Raw genomic sequence first — 20,230 nt, 5'->3', positions numbered from 1 at the left:
GTTGACCAAGTAAGGCTATTTGAATCAGTATAATGGAAGAAGGCGTCAATGTCAGTGCGTTGGACTTTCAAATAGTTGAAATGGTAGACTTTGTCGCCATATCGGTAATGAATGATTAAGATTAGTGAGTTTAGAGGTATAATTAGGTGGATTAATTATGCCACCCTGACAAGTTTTTCATGGGTGATTCAGTCCGATAAATACAGAATTATTAGTCGGGTATTGACTCAGTCAAGTCTTTATTTGGTCATTGGTTGAACCAATGAGTATGCAGACTGAATCATATGTTATCAAATATAAATTATACTAATAATAACATATTTTTTATAATATAGTGGGAGAGAAACATACTGAGAGGAGGAAAAAATAATAAATAAAATATCATATTCTAAAAATGATTTAAATGTCCCTCAGAATTCAAATACATTTAATAATAAATTAAAAATGAGAGCATTCAGATCTTTTTAAGGCTCAAATGATGTAATTAATGAAGATTTCTTGTATTTTGTGACTATGCTTGAAATTGAGATTAATGTAAAAAATAATAAAAAAATATTTAAAATTGAGATAGAAATTAATGGACAAATGAATTGAATTGTCAGTATGGTTGAGTCTACGTTGACCTCTCGTCCATATACCTATGGAGGCATACAATTCTAAGAAAAAGGACCTCAAATGTCAATCCCCGGTCAACATCCATGTTGGTTTAACAGTTCATACCAAAGTTTTGGAATCCCCATATAAATCTTGTTTATAAAGATTCTTTAAATTTAGTGATAACTAATTAACAAGTTAATGAGTTATTCTTTTCCACTTGTCACCATTGCCTAAAAATATTTTTTTAAGTGTAAGTTAATGATACCTCCATAATGATAGAACGAAGAATGAAAAATCTCATCTGCTATGCAGTTGAGGAAATCGCATTTGTTATTCACATAGATCGAGTTTTTCTACTTGGATCTCTCACTATATTCAAAGCAACATCTACTCAAAATTACTACATTAAACACTACAGATCAAGTCACTGTTACACCATCCATGCCAGTTTCTGCTTGAGCATCTCTCTCCATATTCAATGCTAGATCAAATATGATAAGTAGCTAACTCATTAAGTTGAGCCTAAACCACTGATAAAAAAACCCTTAAAACTCTAAGTTAATGATAACATATCCATTAGATTTTTCTTTAAGAAGCCATATTTCAAGCTCAAATGCTAGCAGCTCTGGTAGGTTTTACCTGCTTGTATCAGAACAAAGTCAACATGGTGACAATATTGCAATCAATCATTGCAGATTAACCTTAAACTAAGGATGTGTAGAACTTCACAATAAGTTTTACATAATAACATTCATTGACAGTATACTATGCACTGCATCAGTAAGTTTTACATAACAAGCTGCAAACCTGTGTCATGAATCCAATAACACAACAAGACAACTTCTCATATGATCGATCGTATGCTTAAAAGAATAGGTTGTCATGCTCGCTGCTCCATGAAGACCACAGGAAATGAATCACCATCAAGAAACCTCACCATTTCAGCTTAGCAGGGAAGTACTGCAACAGACATTGGGATGTCTTGGTATGAAGAGATAAAAGGATAAGTTGAGGTCTAAGAAAGCTAGATGGACATGCAAACCTTTTCGATGAGTGAAAGGTAGTATGGCTTCACCTTCTCCACATCTATTCTCACCTTGCTCTTGCTATAAAGGTCATATTTGCTGCAACAGAGTGGAGATAATATAAGCATCTAATGCTGCAGAAACTCGATGAGAAATCAAGATGAATGAGAATTAATCCAATTGATTGCTTGAGGATGACAAATCTTAAATCTTACTTGAACACATGAAGCCACTTGAGATTCTCTTTATCCTCCTCGTTCATGAGGTACTGATAGGCACCATGCTTGTGCAGAGCTGAGAAAATAATTCAGAATTTGGCACGACATAAGCGAGCCGAAGAATCATGTTGTGAAACACCAAGTCAAAAGTTCATAAACTTACGGTAAAATGAATGGTAACGGATTATAAACAAACCGGCCAAGGGCAATGAAGTTTTGTTCTCCTTAGCAACCTGAAATTGATGAATTAATTAATTTAAGACCATAATACATTTTTCTTCTTAACTTCTACTTGAATTATGTGATCTATAAAAGAAGGGCAAGTATTCTCAAGAACATACCAAGTACATAAAATCATCATGCCCCCATGACATCAGTACATTGTCAAGTCCACACCCCTCCGAATAAACTCCGAGCTTGGTATTGTATTTAGGATTGAGGTGATCAGGGTTTTCCGCAAAATACTGTTGGAGTCAGTATAATTTTCAGAAAAGAAGAGTTGAATAGCTTCTTTTAGCCAATCAAAGAAAAATACTTGAGTAGCTTAGTTTAGGCCAATTCCTTGTGGTGAACATTGCATTCATCGAAATCACATCCAACAGGAAATGTGTCACCTGAAAGATGTATTGTTATTTGTATTCATAATCATATAAGTAATTTTGAGTAAATAAGGTTTATGATGCATACCAACAACAGCCCATTGTGGAAGTTGCCCAAAGCTAGGATGGAGAAGCACCTTCCCAAGATCTGATCACCATTAAGACATACCTTTTATCAGATCCTGCTCTTATTCCGGAATTGTATCTTATCAAGGAAATGCACATAAGCAATAATATTTCAAAGGCATATACTCATCAAGGGAGCCAAATGGGGAAGTGGCAAGCAATAATTTGACACAAGCAGTAGAAAGATTGTAACTTCATGAGTTTAGCTAACCATGAATTAAGCCTGTCAAGTGAAGCCAATCTTCTTCAGGGTAGTCCTTCCTAATCGCTTCAGCAGTCTGCAACAAGTGCTCGATCTGGGGTTCATCAAGATCGGGATCGCTCTCGTCGACGAACTCATTGAGCAATTCAATGCACTCCCAAATGCTCATCTCCACCCTATCCAACTTTCCATACTCCTCTCTCAGTCTCTTCACCTAAACAACAAAAACACAGCTCGATCAGTACCAAGGTCGACACTTGAAAGCAATTGTTATAACCAAACAACAGAACCTAGACATACAAAATCACAGGTTTGGTGAATATGATTCATTCGATAGAACTCTTCCACTGTCTTCTGCCTCTCAGATTCTGCATTGTAATCTCTGCAAACAATCAAATACAATTCAGCATTCTAGTGATTTATAATCCTTGCAAACAGTACAATTCCAAATGTATTCACTATTCATCCTTGTTGTGCAAGAGCCAATAGAACCCAAAGACCTGGAAATCTACAGCAAAGATTCTACATTCTGTACCAAAAAGATGTTCGTTTCTCTAGATTTGGTAAGATTGCACCTGAAAGTATGACCAAATGAATTGGCATCGGGAACCACAAATCCTCCATCCATCAACAACTCCTTTGGGTCGGATTGAGTCCTCTTGACTTCTCCTGTCACTGCTGCCACCAAAGGAACAGAGCACAACATAAATCAACAAGACTATCCAACACCAGCATACCACAATGGATGAAAACCCTAGCGAGCCAATCCATCAGCAGAAGAACATACCAGGTCGAGGCTGCTCAACGACGAGAGTCAACTTTCCAGGAACGCGACACACGATATGCAAAGAACTCCAACAGCAAGTGTTGTATTCTGGCCAGGCTTCGCCTGATGTTGGAACGTTGCGAGGCCTGGGTTAGAAAAGAGGGATACTTATAGGAAGGAGGGATGGAGGGAAAAGGCCATCTGTATTTGGATTGGGTGATTAACTCGACGCCCGCGGCCGCGGCGGAAGGATAGCCGCAGGGAAGTGCGTGAACGAGTCAGCGATGGCGAGGGAAGTGTGTATGGTTCGACAACCACAGACGTGGTTGGATTCATTGGAGAACAGGCACCGAGTTAAGGGGAGGCGGTCGGAGATGGAGATTGGACGACAACACGGAGGAAGATGATGCACGTCTGTCACATATTACTGCATCGAAGATTACAGGAGGAGGTAGTTATACGTTTTTAATTATAAAAATAAAATATTTAATTATATTTATCATAACGTCGTTATCTTGTCGACGAAAGATAAAAACCATGCAAATACAAGAATGACACAAAAACGATAAGCAAAAGATAATTTCAATATTATAGATGATGCATCTACGTCAGTACCATTATGCAATTACGATGGCAAAGGAAGATGATACAAAAGATGTCATAGTTTAAGCTTGTTGTGGATGGTGTGGGTAACGATCATCGTGATTGGGTTGCTCATCATCCAAACCGACACAGATCATAGAGCGATCCATCGATCGTATCTCTACTAGTTTGAACTGGCCTGGTTTCACCCATGTGGCCCTACATACCTCACACAGTCAAAAGTTAAAGCTCTTGCTCTCTAGGTTGTCGACGCGTGAGAAGACAAGCGGGGCGGAGCTTTGCAGGTTGTAGCACAGGATTGCTGTCCACCACACATACCAAAGGAGAAGGAACAGGCATCATGTCCATCATCTTCCCCAGAAAGTATTCCAGCTCCTGAGATCAGACCGCAGCATGTACATTCTTGTTTTTGGTCGTCTATCAAAGTCAACGTTTGTTTGGTCTACCAAGTTCTCTCTGAATTAGTGACATTTTTCTAGAACAAGCCACATCATGCCAGCTCATAGATCTCCTGTTACAGGAACGACAATTGCAATAAGACCACAGGATAATGAATGCAACTGGTTACATGTACAATAATTATTTCCTAAAGATGTGAAATCCATGGAGAGATGAATAGTAAGACCCTCCAGCAATGTGCTTGAGACTCCAAGATGTGCTTCTGGCAAAGTCAAATGCTTAACAAGTTTCTTTTCGTGAAAGAATAATAAGTAGGTTCAACACAGCCAAGAACCAACAAACATTCAATACATCCACCACATGATTCATTCACATTGAGTTGCCTGGTACAGAACTGGATGTTAACAGCAGGAACAACAAAAATTACAACCCCAGAAGCTACCTGCAGCTCACCAAAGATAGAACCACACAAGTCCAAGGACTACTGCTGCAAGAGATTCAAACGGTGATTGAATATATGCTATTGTGATTTATATCCATACACAAGGAGGACTGGATACACAGATGATCACCACATTGGTCCTGTGTTTCAATGTTGAATTACTTGTAAACTGAGATCTTCGAACCTGGTAAACCTTATTCGGGTTTTGTTGGCAGAAGTCCTGACTCAGCTCTGCTAGGATATGCAATGCCATGTTTGTACAGAAGATCATTTATTGGCTAAATGTAAGGCTTGATCATCTGAACATGCAGACTATGGACTGAAAAGAATGATGGAAGAAAAGCAAATTGGCAAAAAAATCTGAATCCTTATACATTCACATGAAGACAGAAAATTGACTTTTCTCAGTGACTTTTACCTAGAATAACTAACAAATGCAGCTACAACCACCAGTTCAATTAAAGGAACTCACTGCACCAATAGCACTGCTCCGGTTGGAAGTTATGTGACCGCCATCCGATCTCTCAATGCATGTCACGCCACTGAAAAAGTACATCTCTTTGGTTCCACTTCCTTCTCGGTGCCATGTGATTGAGAAGTGTCACTGGATATGTAGCCAAGCAAAGCTGCACTTGGGGACACAACAAATTCATTTTGATGATGGTCAGTACTCATTCCAGAAGAAGAAAATTCAACTGAACTGCGATCTTCATAATGGTTAACGGTGGTTCCTGCAGAGGACAACCCAATTGCATCACAATTGTCTATATCAACTTCAGATGCGTATTGTATCTGGGTCCTTCCAGAAGATCGAGAAGAAACCTCCAGTGCCATGCACTCCTTCAACTGGATCACCACTTCACTCATGGTTGGCCTCTCAATTGAGGTAGGCAGAACACACCTCAATGCGATTTCTGCAGCCTTCCAAACTGAGCTAGTGCCATTCTCCCTTTGCATCCTGTCATCAGTCACAGTATCTATGTCTCCCCTTGCAAGTATTGGAGAAACCCAGTGAACTAATATTCCCCTGTCTGGATTTCTCAATATAGCAGGAAGGCCGGTGATCAATTCTAAGAGAACAACCCCAAAACTATAGACATCACTTTTCTCAGTCAGCTTGCAACTGAAGAAGTACCTACAAAAACAAAAATACATTGAGATTCTTTCTGATTGCTTAAAATGCTTATAAAATGGAATTACTAAGGAAATTGGACTATTCATGTGTCCACTTGTGTGGTAGGTTTCCAGAATTCATCACTATCCTTGATAACTGTAAAAGACATGAAACAACTAGTACTTCATCCCACTACTACAATATTGTTCCTGTAAATTAAGAATCCAGTTTACACAATTCAAGCTGCTCAGACTTGTCAAGCGAAATAGAATCATACTCTGGATCAAGGTATCCCATAGTGCCAACAACAGCAGTAGATACATGAGTTTGGTCATTTTGGAAAATCCTGGAAACCCCAAAGTCTGATATTTTGGCCTCTCCTTTGTGGTTTAGGAGGATGTTGGTAGGCTTCACATCTCTATGGATTATAGGAGGCTTGCATCCACTATGAAGATACTCCAAGCCTGTAAAAAAAAAGCTCCAAAATCAATAAGATAAAGAAAAATCGGCAATATGAAGTGAATACTCCATATGAGTGCATCTAAAACAAACCTTGGGCAGCTTCAATTGCAATTTGGAGCCTCTCGATCCATTGTAAAATTCTAGAGAAACTAGTCTTACCTATAAGAAATATTGAAAAGAGGTTGATGCATGAGAAAGATAACATTCATTTGAGGTGGTCAAGGTTTGCAATCAACCAACTCAAATCATCAAAAGCTGTCCTCGGTGCTTAAACAAGCAGCAAATTAGATAACTGAATAGTTGTGCTTCACAAGTTGAAAGTGGTTGCTAAAGTAACATTTGGATTATTAATATTTCAAGTTACCTCGAAGATGCTGCTCAAGACTTCCTTGAGCCATATATTCGTACACAAGTGCTAGAAAATTCTCATCCTCACAGTATCCAACCAAAGACATCAGATTCTTATGATGTATCTTTGTCAAGAGCTCAGCCTGAAAACCACGATCAATTTACATTGTTATATAGGATTATAATTTTATATTCCAGAAAGCCTATCAGTTACTACCCATAATAATTGCATGTATTTTACAGACTCAGTGATCAATCTGTAGAATTTTCAGGGGGAAGAAGTTAACCTCCGCTTGAAACTCATTTATCCCTTGTGATGATGATTGAGAATTCACCTTGACAGCAACTTGAGTTCCATCTTGTAACTCACCAAGGTAAACTGTCCCAAATCCCCCTTTACCAATGGTGTGCTGGAAATTTTTGGTTATATAAACAATATCTTCGTGCGTAAATTCTTGATTTTTCAATTGAAATTGCTTATTTTTATCTTTTCGATGTCCTGAAAAGCCATCTTCTTTCTGTGGCTTCAAACAACCTGAGGTCATAACAACTAAGATAAATTGGAGAATGCAATTAATAAATTCAACTTGATTAGTGATATTTTTAGCAATGACTCTTATTAGTGTTTTATGGTTGAGAATGCATAGTGCAAATTGGACATGACAAAAATTAAATGGAAAAAAAAGAAGCTTGTATTGCCTGTGTAGCAAAACAAATGCAGGATACAAAACATGCCACAAATTGGAAAAAGCATCGCAAACAAGTTCGAGTCAATTATAATCTCTGTTAAGAATAGAAAGTTCTTGGAGCTTGGACTTGAAAGTTATATCTGACTGTGCTAGAATTGATCTTATGCATGTGAACTGTTAATTAGCATGTATGCCATGGTTGCATAACCTATTGTCACCTACCTGCTTGCTTTGACCTCTTTACTTTCCATATACATGCTGCCACCATTAGAAGAAATACTGCTGCAATCGCTACTATAACTATGATGATGGCAATTGACATCTTCCGCTGCTTACATGAATTGCTTCCATAACAAAGATCAGGATTGCCCTCATATCTAGCATTACGAGAATTGCAAACTTAAAATGAAATTTGGAAAAGAAAATGTTGAGCTTGGCATGTAATCAATAATGAATATCAACATAAACATACCAACATTTTAGTAGAGTGCAGACTATGAGGACTAACTTTTTCCACCTTAATAGGCTTCACAGATTTAATCTTTGAGCTAGATCATTGCATGTCAAAGCACAAAAGAAATCCAAATGTCTATAAGCAGATGCAAACATGAGCTCCAATAGCTTATCCTATGAACAGTTCACTGAAAAGTGGATCTTTTGTTGCAGAACAATGTACTAAGCCCAGCAGTGTACATAGAAAGTCCACAAAGTAGGATGTGATGGGCCCTCCTATGATAACTGATTCTAAAGCACCGTTCAATTGGCAATAGTTTTCAGTATTCGAGCAGATTTTACAATCTACTCATGAGCCACAGTAGGAGAAAGTAACAGGAGTATAAGCACACAAACCTAGATATGTTTGGAAAGGCCAGGTTGTGGTTGCTAGACACATACCTTCCTTATTTACATCTTTAGTTTAAACCTTATCCAAGATGCCAGGACTTACAGAGAACCTCTTGCATAGGGATTACTCGTACACAGACTAAAAGTTGTGCCAGACTAAACTTTACCAATGTTAGACTAGAAATGCCCTCTTACATTGCAAACTTGAGATGTACCCTCCCAAAATTATGACAAAGAATCTCTTAAAAGTTGATGGTGAATGTGTTCATCAATGTAACATCTAAGAATAAGTTCAAGGTTCCAGAAAAGATAACAAACCTTAATGTAAGAGAATGGTTTTCTGATCTTTTTTGAAGAAGAGTAGGAATCAACCCTTGCAATTGGTTGTTCGACAAGTCCCTTGTAAAAACAAAACAGTGTTGCACCATAAGATGATTAGATTATCAGATTATTAGCATTTTAAAGCCAGTTTTCACCACTTACAGTAATCGTAGAAAAGGTAGTTCTCCGAGAGCATCAGGTATAGCTCCTGACAAACTATTGCTTGATAAGTTCCTGCAAAAGAAGTTCAGACATCATGATATTTGTCTACACAGCTTATGCTAGCTGCAGCTTGACTTTTCATACTGTTACAGCATCAGGAAAGAAGTTCAAAATTTTACAGTGAGACGCAACCAGATAATACAATCAGCCTATGCCTGAGAAATTATATCAGCTCTTAATTTCAATGACATGATAGTTCTGGTCATGCTTTGGAGGCCAAAAGAAAAACCTCCACTCCATTAGAGTAATAAATAGCAAACGTAAATTTACATATTTACCTTCTCAGAGGATGGAGACATTATTTAATGTAAATAAAGGATAAGCATGTCACATAACCTAGAGCATAGAATATTTTCTTCCAATCAGGCAGTTCTAAGAAAAGATGCATATTATAAGGCTTTAAATCTGGTTCCCAGGCCATTTATTTTTTATCTAAAGAATTAGTGGCCTCTAAAGTCTAAATTTATTGCTTATAGCTCCTGTAATTTGGCAATTTTACAAGGGCACATGAACAAAGTTGAAATTTGTTCAGCCAAATTATGAGATTGTCAATTAAGTTCTAAGTACTACAGTGTAATAACAACTTAAAGCACCTTGTATGGAGTTTGTAAATTGCTTTAACAATTTTTTATGCATGTCAATAGGTGAGTAACTAACTCCACTAGTGATGTATGTAAGAGAGAGGCACATGCAATATATGTTTCTTGAAGATAAAAGAAAAGAAATATTATTAAAGATCAATCTATAGAAATTAAGTAGTACACAAAGCAGTGACATCCATAGAAGTTCCTTTGCCCAGTAATGGCAAAGGAAGCATCAATAAGATCCAATATCAGACTGCTAAGCATGCAACAACAAATTGTCAATGGCAAAATCATAAACTTAATGAAAGGCTCATAGCAGAAAGGCCATCTTTGAGCAAAGACATATTGTTCTGTTTGTTCCATCACAACATTATCTACTTACAAGTGTTCCAGAGCACCAAGCTTGGCAAAAGAGGTAGCAATATCCCCAAACAATCCACCATCAGCTAGGTTTCTGCAGAACATTCAGTGCAGGTATCGTATACATAAGTAATACTTTGGAGTTTCTCATATATGTGATAACTATCATCCGTGGCACATACAGATATGTGATTCTTTGTGACATGGAGCCACTGGAACTACAACGCAGTCCTTCCCATGAGTAAATTCTTGGACTACAGGGATCACCTATCCAATTTCTCTTTATCCGGTATGCTGCCTTCACTCCCATGATTGCATCAACTGATCCCACAAGGAAAAAAAAAGTTGTATGATGATGAGTACACTCTCAATCTGGATGCAAAAACTAATGAGCTTTAGTAGGAACAACAAATACATTCATAAAACAAAGAGCCCAATTTTCACTAAATTTTTTTCTTACTATGGTGCCACAACTAATTCATTTATGACCCACTCAGCTTCATTAGGATTTGATGTTAACAAACAGACATTACCAGAAACGTTAGCAAGGATATGGCGGTCTTAAGACTTTAAGGATATCATTCTTCACAGAATTCAATGATTGGAAAGATTGCATGTAAGCTAACCCCAATAGTTAGAACTATTGATTTGCTATTGTTTAAGAAGAATCACCCCAGTTGCTTGTTCAGTACAGGCATCATGTCCTATATTTATCATGTGCCAACTAATTACTATTATGAAAAAAAAAGGTTTAGATGACTGCAAAAGAAGGTAAAGATTTGATTTCAAAGGCCACAAGCATCCAACTCTTACACCACACCGTCAATGATCTGCTGCTGCATATAGAGACTTAGCTTTGACCTGTCATCCTATGCGAAACTGGATTTACAGAGGTTGATGAGCATTCTGTTCATTTCTTTGCTGACATATATACTACTGTGAACTCCAAAGCAGTTTAAAGGTAGACAACACAAACTAACATTTTGAAGGTCATAACTCATACATGTTCTTCACATCTTGGGATGGTATATTTGAGCACCTTCACTAAAATTAGTCCATGCCAAAGAAATTATTTTTGCATCTCAAGAGCTATGTGATCTTTGTTATTCAAAGTAGGAGGCTAATATATCTTCTTGAACAAAAGTAACCTTGTATTCTGTAGGTTATAATATGATAAACCAGCCACCAAACATGAGCATAAGAAAGAAATTTATCAAAATGATATAGGCATCGACATACCATCTCCACTATCTGTAGACAACTCTAAGAGGCTCCTAACTTTGAAGACTTCTATTGCATTCAGAATCGGAGGATGGGTGGAATTGGCTGCCTTCAAGATATTAATATTGTTGGGAACTGAATCCAAAAGTTCTGTAGTGAATACATGATCTGTCTGCAAGTAACGAGGGCTGAATGCTTCATGCCACAATTTTCCATTCAAATATATGTCAAATATCCGTGACTCATTGCTCAAAAGCAATTCGATCTCTGCAAAGTGTAGAACAATGTGTTGTTGGACAGTTGGAGTTTCCATAGGCATCTCCCAGTTGTAATTGATGTTGGAGCCATCAGATGGAGTGACATAAGTCCTCATGATGGTTGATGAAACTTTAAAGTCATCGTCTGACGAAGTACTAATATTTAAGGAGGTATTCATTGGAACAAATGAATTTGGAGGTAAGTTCTTGTCAGCAGTCCACATGCGATCGTAGACATCATATGGGAACCTGATGGATCATAATCTTGTCACTTTATAATTGTTTATTTATCATGTACCTATGAAATTATTGTTATTTTTTATATTTTGTAACTTTTTTTTAATTTGAAGTTTTGAGCAAACTCAATTTTTTCTGAATCAATTAACTAATACTGATAAATTTTCTTTCTTTCGTTAAGCTTGTAGCTTAATATGTTATACCTGAATATACTTAAGTGTTAGACCTGTGACTATGATTTCTTCAGCAAGTGAAAAAGTAAACCTACCACTTACCTGGTTGATCGATTGCTGGTTGACCCCAGGTCATACCGTTGAAGGTTGAGAAAATAATTTGATTCATTCAGGGCACTGTACAGTCCAGTGAGAGGCCTTAGCTCCATTGATGATATGAATGGTGTTCCATCTCCAGTGTTGACAAGACAAACTGATATGAAATCAGCTGAGGCAACAATCATAGTCTCTGTCCCATACACAAATGCTGAGTTCGAGAATTTGAAGGAATCCCAGTGATTAACCCCAATATATATGTCGAACCGTGGTATGTGATTTCGGCCATCGTAGTTTCCATACAAGAAACCAGCTCTAATGAGATACTTGTTGCCCCTTTGTACAGGTTTTAGAGTATAGCAGTTTCTACTGCCATCAGGAAAGCTCCTCAGGTGTATGTTTTGAGGTGCTAGTGAACTGGTCTGATAAGCACTGGAGATAGTGTGAATCTCTCCAGTATCGACATATCTTGCATCGGAGGCGTACTCTATCCCTGTGAGATTATTGTAGCTGGTATTTGCAGCAAGTCCACAGTCAATGCTGATGAAACCTGCAACCAGGGTTTGTCATTGTGTTATTGCTGCAACACTGAAAAACAATGCAGAGACAGCAGTTGTATCTTCTATCTCCGTAGAAAAGAGGGATTATGTTTACATGCATCTGTTCCTAGTAACAGAGCAGCACTTATCAGACAAAAAAGATTGGAGAGCAGAAAAACAAGTGAACCAAAGGAGAGAAGAATTTGGTCAAAGGGATAAAGGTCTCAGAGAATCACTACCCACATCTGACCATACATCTTTCCACCTTATTGAAGATTAAAGATTCCCCAATTACTCCTCTAGATAATTCATAAAGGTAAAAACAATTCCACAGAAATCCAAAATTATAAGAGGTATGTTTGTTAATCCAAGAAGTTTAAAAAATCCTCCTTGGAGCAAGGTTCGTTGGATATATCAAGACCTTAAGCTGGTTAGTGCCAAATATGAGAAGCAGATAGAGAAGATAAGATACTGTTGATAACCTCTTTATATTAATTGCATAAAGTGCAACCTTCAATCTAAAGCCAAATTTCTGCTAGAACAACCTCAGTGTTAGGCAAGGCCAGAGCATCAGCTGGCCAAACTAAAGAAGCAGTCAAAAAATTTCACTCGATCCATGCCACAAGGTTGCTGTAAATGAGAACTTGAAAGTTCCAACTTCAAATATGCTCAAGTATCCTCAAAAGAAAGGACTTCTCCTTACATGGAACTATCCATGAAGGCCAAGAACTTTCATTAAAATATAAGCCTTTAAAAATATCTGAATTATCCTCCAAAACTTACTAGAAAATGTTTCAAAAGGACTCCTGAAGCTGTCATACCTGGTTGGCCTTGAACGAAGATTGCTGCTGCAGAGATACACCAGAAATAGAAAATTATTGTCATTGCCTTGGCTTATTCACAGACTTCTCATCAGAGGAAACCTTAGATGGTAATACGTTCTTTGCTGCATTGCATTAGTCGTCTCTTAAAGTGCATTTGTTTTCAAGAAGCAAGAGGGCAGATCAAGATTGACTTTGACAGGAAAATCTTCCCCCTAAATAGTGCATGTTAAGATTAATTAGAAGTTGGCCTATTTGTCTTGTTTGAAGTCAAAGATCACCAGCTTGTTTACTTTTCTATGTTAAGCTTTCTCAAGGAGGTATCAATTTCTGATGGTACAACGAACAAGGATAAGTGAAGGAGACTCTTCTTTGAAACTATAACCAGAAGGAACAAATGTGTGATTGGACACAATTTCGGGTCATATGAGATATCATATAATTCAACAGTTATTAGCAGAAAATTACATGGAAGCCTTCCAAACAAAGCTATAACTTGGACAAGGTATGGCAACTAAGCAGAAGATATGACCAACTTTGTCTAGAAGTACTTTTATATTATGTGATACAAAGTCAACAAAGGTAAACATTTTTCATCTAAATTCATTAATTTCACACTAATCTCCCATAGTTGACTTTGTGATTTGTCCTTTGAAAAGTTCATTAATTATTTTTCGGCCTGCAAATTGTTTTTATGTAGACATACCCACTTCTTCTACATCAAGTCTTCCTTTATCTATGTAGTGTAGAAGATAATTTTTAGACACGCTGCTAAAAACTGTATCATTATCCTTCACATGCATAGCATAGGATATAGCATTGACACACTGATACCCTATTTTATTAGATGGGTCATTCTAAAAGTTGGCACAAAGTCAAACGTCAAAATAATGACACCCTCTTGTTTGCACTTGGATGATCAGAAAAGTTGGCACAAGTCAAACGTAAAACTACCGACAGGGACTTGAAGTGAAATTAACTGAAGGATTTACATCCATAATCATAGGGGGCGAAGATGAAGCCTTAGAAACGTCCATTTGTGGTCCAGAGGCCGAGATAATAACTCAACAACCAATAGCGACATGAATTGAAATCAAACCACTCATTAACCGATTGGTCATGAATTTGATCGTTTCTAAAAGAAAAGCGCAGAATGTAACAAATATTGCTGGTAATTTTTTACGTCTCTTGATGTCATTACATGAGCATTCAATGATTCCAGAAGTTGTAGTTGTGTCACAAGAAGAAAATTCTTATCTTTCTTTAGGGTTCTCACATTTGCGATAGACTGCTCTGAATTGTTCCACGGCACAAGCACGACGTTGCCGTGGCCGCCAACCACGGCGGGAGAGGACGGCAACAGGCCGCGACCGCCTTCCGCGGACTTCACTAGATGGCCATGGAGCATACACGGAGCCGCCCGTCGCCCGATTGGAGGCTTTCGGTCGGAGATGGACGGCGGGTGGGGGTACGCGCGGAAGAAGACAATAGCGAAAGAGATGGACCTGTTCTCCGGGTCGAGCTTTGTTTCTGGATCGGATTTAAACCCGTTAACTTTTGTGGGTTTGGCTAGATGACAATCCATGACCCATTAATATACGAGTCCATGAACCGGACCCGATGGGTGCCCAATAACGGAATCCGAATCCATTGAGGATCCATGAACTATACGGGGAAGGGGGCATATTATTTTTATATTACTCGCATATATATATATATATATATATATATATATATATATATATATATATATAATGTGATGGGCGGCTTATTAATATTTGGACTGAGATGTTAAATCCCAAACATTTATCCCTTATTATACTTTAAATCTTAATTGAATCGATCATAATTCAATTAAAAATGTTCAATTGAATCAAATAAAATATTTTTATTCGGACATAACAGTTTGACTTTGTTTTTTTTTTGTCTTCCTTCTTTTTCCATCGACAAACGATAATTTCTTCAATGATTCATAACGAGTAAAATGTGAATGACGACAATGATTTTGATATTCTTCTATCTTTCTTCTTCTCTTCTTTTCATCGTACACTCTCTTCTCCCTCTTCTTCGTCTTAATTTTTTCTTTCATCGTAATACCCTCGATTTCTTATTATATTCGACGTAGCCTAATTCGTGACCTCGTCTCATCCTCTCCTCCGCATCTTTTCCGATGGGTTATGATAATTTTGATTTTATTTATATCTGAATATATTTATTTTTTATTATGAATAAAAATTTAATATTATTAATTAAGTCTGATAGTAGTTTTATTTTTAAAAAATTAAAAAAAATAATTCTTTTATAGAAAAACGAAGATCCCACAGGTTTCCGTCTCGTCTAAATAGGAAATGAGATGATGAGTATATCATGCAATGCGGAACTGTCAGTGGAGATGTTGGGCAACACCAAACTTTCAAGAAACGAAGGGGAGAAGAACGATCAAGTTCCTTCAAGAAGAGAGTGTTATTCTTGAAGGGGAGAAGAACTGTCAAGATCGTTCAAGAATTGAGTGTCTTAGAATGAAACCAAACGTTTCCACTTAGATGAACCTACCATTATCATCCTTTCCTCAGCTGTCATACCCACTCTATGACGAACGTTTTCTATTGACAAACCTACATCCAACCTTTACTTTCCCCTGCACTCCTCCCCCCCATGGGATGTTCTCTTCTTTCAGGTCCCCCAATACTACTTAAGAGGAGTTCCATCACTATTTCTTGCAAGGAACATGAACGCCGGAGTCATGCCTAACAGGATAAAGCCAAACAGGCGTGGCTCTTATGCTCCATGCTTCTATATATATGTTTCAGAAGTTGTAGTTGTACTGCCAAATGATACTGTAACATAGGAATAGTGTGCTATAGTAACATATGGTCCAGCTGCTTGTGGTTGAAGGCTGCTGCTGGGGCTACTGGTGCGTACTATAGCTTTATTGTATTGGGGGTCCATCAAGTGTCCTACTGCTCATTTGCCTTGGGTGTGAAGCAACCTGTAGATTCACCTCCTCACCCGTCTTCTCTGCAAAGTGCACAACTTCTTCCTTCATGACGGAATAGATCATCATCATATCAGAAGCACATCTCCAATATCCAAGTGAGCCTCTTCATTTCTTTCCTCTCTTCTAGTGTTCCATAATTATCGGGGGAAGGAAAATAACATGTTTCATCATTTCCTGCGAATATATGTTCGGTAATGGAGTCGGTATACACCTGCATGTCAATATTAGTTCTTGATGGAGTCGGTGGTCTTTTCTCGGGGGGACAGATCAGAATTGTCTTTTCCTTTCTGCATCACTAAATTCCATGTACTATGGTTAATGCTTTTATTTTGTTTATTAGTATTCAGGTTGGGTTCTTGGGGATGTGCAGTAACAGCTGTGAAGGCACCGTTCCCAGCTTTTGCTTTAGTCACTCGACCGCTGTAATCCAAAACCTCTCTCTCTCTCTCTCTCGCTCTCTCTCTTCGGGGTATGAGGCAGCTTGTTTTAGCTGTAGGTTTGGAGGTATTGGTGAGTGAAGGAGTATTCATGTTGAGAACCTTTTCCTTTTTCTAATGGCCACGGGCTTCAATTAAAGTAGAAGGTATCGCAGTATATTGTCCTCCCAAAGAGGTTGTTTATAGATCAAGAACACGTTCTCAATTTCTCCTTTTTCAACTCCCCTTCTTCCTTCTTCCACTCTTTCTCTCCTCCGTTCCATCTGCAGCATTATGCTTCAGCTGAGGTTCCTGAATTGGTTCGATATGGCATTACTTGTAGTTGTTGTCGTTTAGCCGATTCCTATTTTCTTGCTGGTTTGTCTGAGACCTCCTCTAATTTTGGTTCCGATTTCAGCTCTCCATTCTGAAAGCAAGATCGAGTAGCCACAAAGTGAACATATATGTTTACGAACCTAAGATCTTGATGCCCATGAAGCAGCCATGAACACAAGTCCCAAGGTCAGCACTTCGTCTCTCATCGACGCCAAGCTGGTACAGCATCGTGTGAGTGTTTCCAAACAGTGCCCTGGGTGTGGCCACAAGCTCGATCGCAAGCCGGTAAGGAAACACAACCAAATTGTACTACTGATACTCTCTTCAAAGTCGCAGTGACCAATCTCGGACGAAAGCAAGACTTGGTGTAGTTAATGGTTGATGCTTGCAGGATTGGGTGGGGTTGCCCGCAGGAGTGAAGTTCGATCCGACAGATCAAGAATTGGTAGAGCACCTGGAAGCGAAGGTAAAGGCAGAAGATTTGAGATCCCATCCTCTGATAGATGAGTTCATCCCGACGATCGAAGGCGACGATGGCATCTGCTACACCCATCCTGAGAAGCTCCCAGGTTAGAGGAGTTACACCCACCCTCGACTCGTTAATTCTCTGAATTCTATGCTTGAGTTTGTTTACTTCTCGTGAGTCGGTTGGATTACCTCTCTAGGAAGCTGATCTGCAAAGAAAAACCTCTGCCTTTGGCTGCAGGTGTGAGAAGGGATGGCCTGAGCAAGCACTTCTTCCACAGGCCATCCAAGGCCTACACCACCGGCACAAGGAAAAGAAGGAAAATCCAGTCGACGTGCGACCTTCAGAGAGGCGAAACCAGGTGGCACAAGACAGGGAAGACGAGACCTGTGATGGTCAATGGGAAGCAGAAGGGGTGCAAGAAGATACTAGTCCTGTACACCAACTTTGGGAAGCACAGGAAGCCCGAGAAGACCAACTGGGTCATGCACCAGTACCACCTGGGGGAGTCGGAGGAGGAGAAGGAAGGTGAGCTTGTGGTGTCCAAGATCTTCTTCCAGACCCAGCCAAGGCAGTGCACTTGGTCCGATAAGAGCAGCACAACAGCGGCAGCAACTGCGGAGGGGATGGATCAAAGAAGGGACAGTGGCGGTGCAAGTAGTTCCTCTGATTTAGTTAGCAAGAGGGATGAGCATTCTTACAGTAGCATGGAGATGCATCAGCACCTGATGAAGCCTGACAACTTTAGCTTTGCTCCTTTTAGAGAAAGCTTCAATGAGGTAATTAATTTCTCGACTTCAAATTCTTGCCTACTTTCCAATTCTTCAATCCGTGAATGTTGAATGCGTCTCAGTGCATGCATGTTCAAGCTAGATTCTTTCTGCAATCAACTCTCAGTCGATAGCGCATGAAAAACGAAAGCAATGTCACATCAGTTTGCACAAAACACAAGCAACCCTAAGAACCCTTGCGACTATTACAGCACAGTGCATGGTAGCTTCATTTGGTGCAACTTCCCTACCAAAACCGGGGAAGAGAATCTAGGGCAGAAGAGAAGGATTTGAGTTGGAACTTGTTTTGTGAGTGTTGAACAGGTGGCCGTGGGAGAGGAACCGAAGGCACGAGATGAGCACTCAGAGCACGAGCACCTCGTTGGATCACCACATCATCAAGTGGCTCAGGAGCATCAGCAGCTGCAGCAACTGCAGGTGGTGCCGACCGCAGCATTCCACATTACCAGGCCTATGCACCCTATCCCGGCCATTGTCTCGACTCATCCACACCGGCAGACGTCAATGGTTCTCGAAGACCCATATCAAGTCTCAAGGATACTTCTTCAATCCGATAAATTTCAGGTACGGCAGTGCAATTTGGAAAGACCGATAGTTTAATCTTGTTGGAAATTAACTTCATTGTGAGACAGCAGCAACTGGAATTGCAACAAAAGCTGGACCATAGATCTACTTCCGGCCTGGAAGAACTGGTCATGAGTTGCACTTCAGCTAGAACTAACGTAAGTGAAATCATCAACCACCTAAAACTTCCTTTCTTTTTTCCGTATCATGTTTTCTTCTCAGGTTGATCTATCATGACTACCTGCAGCTAAAAACAAAGTCAATGCCAATTCACTATGCAAAGATAGAAAGTCTAGCATTAACAATGAAGATGGAGATGTGCTAAATATTTTTCTCCTTTGGGAGCAAATTCTAGTTCTTGTAGTCAACACAAAATCAAAGGATAGGGATCATATGGTTTCATATGAAGATGGCAGGTTGCATCATTTCTCTTTTACTTGGATCATATGGTTTCATATAAGAAACAGAGACTTCCTTGCTTGCTTTGGTGCAATGCAGGTCAAAAAGACAAGCTTGGTTTTGTTGGCTGCCTTTCTTTCTTGCTTAGACCCTTAATAGTCTTAAAGTATATTATTCTTTGCATTTAGTTTAGAAAGAGAAAGGCAAAGGAAACAAGAGACTCTTTTCTACTCTTTTGTGTCTCGACTTCATTTCTGTGCATCTTCTCATAGTTCTGAAATATCCAAGACATTGTATTCTATGTCTGTTGTTATTTCTTCTCTCTTTTCCTTTTCCAAAATGAAGATGAGAAAATGTAGCAACTTTTCATAAGATAAAAATATATGATTATGACAAATAATTCATGCTTATCTATTGTATTTCTTCGCTTTTATCTTTTATAGAAAATTGGAAATCAAATTTTGCATGTCTTCTAACCTTTGCATTCTCTCTATCTTTCTCTGGCAGGAAACATCAATTCCACACTCCCAAGAGACGGAATGGCACTTTCCCTTCTGGCAATCTGACAATCCAAATCATCATGGGGGATAAGGAAAAAGAGAAAATTATCCTTTACTACTACCATCAGTATCAGTTCTTATATATCAAGGAGCAGAACCAGGTTGAGAATAAAAGAGAGAGAATGAAGAGATTAAGAGAAGAAAGAGACAGAAGAGAAAGCTTATGCTGTTTGCTAGCTGACAGAAGGGGTAAAAATGACCAGAGAAACTCAACACCTCCCATCCTACCCATTTCATCTCAACTAATGTTACTATTTTGATTGTTTTAAGTGTAACTATTACTAATATCTTCTTCTTTTGCCTTGTTGTTCATGTGTTTTTCTTCTTCCTAGTATATCAAAAGGGAAGAAGGCAGAAAACAACAAGAATTATGGTATGTGAAAGAACTACTTGTTCTTGTAATTGTTGCTCATCAATACTGACTTGCGTGCTGAAA

At 38.7% G+C, this 20,230-nt stretch overlaps 3 protein-coding genes across 5 annotated transcripts; 1 reads left to right on the top strand and 2 right to left on the bottom strand.

The window, feature by feature from the left end:
* Window positions 1–1,375: 1,375 nt before the first annotated feature.
* On the bottom strand, window positions 1,376–3,440 carry LOC135679889 (probable inositol oxygenase). The gene is made up of 10 exons (XM_065193876.1): window positions 3,343–3,440; window positions 3,068–3,149; window positions 2,777–2,981; window positions 2,528–2,587; window positions 2,396–2,454; window positions 2,182–2,304; window positions 2,004–2,073; window positions 1,838–1,916; window positions 1,640–1,721; window positions 1,376–1,557 (listed from the first exon to the last, which is right to left on the bottom strand). Exons 1-10 carry the CDS (start codon window positions 3,393–3,395, stop codon window positions 1,531–1,533), a joined length of 840 nt encoding a protein of 279 aa, XP_065049948.1. The 5' UTR covers window positions 3,396–3,440; the 3' UTR covers window positions 1,376–1,530.
* A 1,791-nt stretch (window positions 3,441–5,231) lies between these two features.
* Window positions 5,232–13,453, bottom strand: LOC135678540 (putative leucine-rich repeat receptor-like serine/threonine-protein kinase At2g19230). The gene is made up of 13 exons (XM_065191465.1): window positions 13,265–13,453; window positions 11,911–12,454; window positions 11,160–11,647; window positions 10,103–10,241; window positions 9,943–10,014; window positions 8,917–8,988; window positions 8,752–8,832; window positions 7,813–7,967; window positions 7,189–7,436; window positions 6,918–7,044; window positions 6,644–6,712; window positions 6,369–6,555; window positions 5,232–6,112 (listed from the first exon to the last, which is right to left on the bottom strand). The coding sequence occupies exons 1-13, from the start codon at window positions 13,326–13,328 to the stop codon at window positions 5,512–5,514; spliced, it is 2,847 nt and encodes a 948-aa protein (XP_065047537.1). The 5' UTR covers window positions 13,329–13,453; the 3' UTR covers window positions 5,232–5,511.
* Window positions 13,454–16,109: 2,656 nt separating this feature from the next.
* Window positions 16,110–20,218, top strand: LOC135582795 (NAC domain-containing protein 75-like). Of its 3 annotated transcripts, none has more exons than XM_065191462.1 (7): window positions 16,110–16,357; window positions 17,097–17,299; window positions 17,406–17,583; window positions 17,721–18,259; window positions 18,575–18,835; window positions 18,907–18,993; window positions 19,742–20,218. In XM_065191462.1, exons 2-7 carry the CDS (start codon window positions 17,183–17,185, stop codon window positions 19,823–19,825), a joined length of 1,266 nt encoding a protein of 421 aa, XP_065047534.1. In that variant the 5' UTR covers window positions 16,110–16,357; window positions 17,097–17,182; the 3' UTR covers window positions 19,826–20,218. The 3 variants fall into 3 exon arrangements, with proteins under 3 accessions (XP_065047534.1, XP_065047536.1, XP_065047533.1); XM_065191464.1 differs by lacking the exon at window positions 16,110–16,357 and adding an exon at window positions 16,391–16,986; XM_065191461.1 differs by lacking the exon at window positions 16,110–16,357 and adding an exon at window positions 16,392–16,998.
* Window positions 20,219–20,230: the final 12 nt, after the last annotated feature.

The sequence above is a fragment of the Musa acuminata genome, chromosome BXJ1-7 (assembly GCF_036884655.1).
Source record: "Musa acuminata AAA Group cultivar baxijiao chromosome BXJ1-7, Cavendish_Baxijiao_AAA, whole genome shotgun sequence".
NCBI classification, from domain to species: domain Eukaryota; kingdom Viridiplantae; phylum Streptophyta; class Magnoliopsida; order Zingiberales; family Musaceae; genus Musa; species Musa acuminata.
This window is presented reverse-complemented; position numbering and strand designations above follow the sequence as displayed.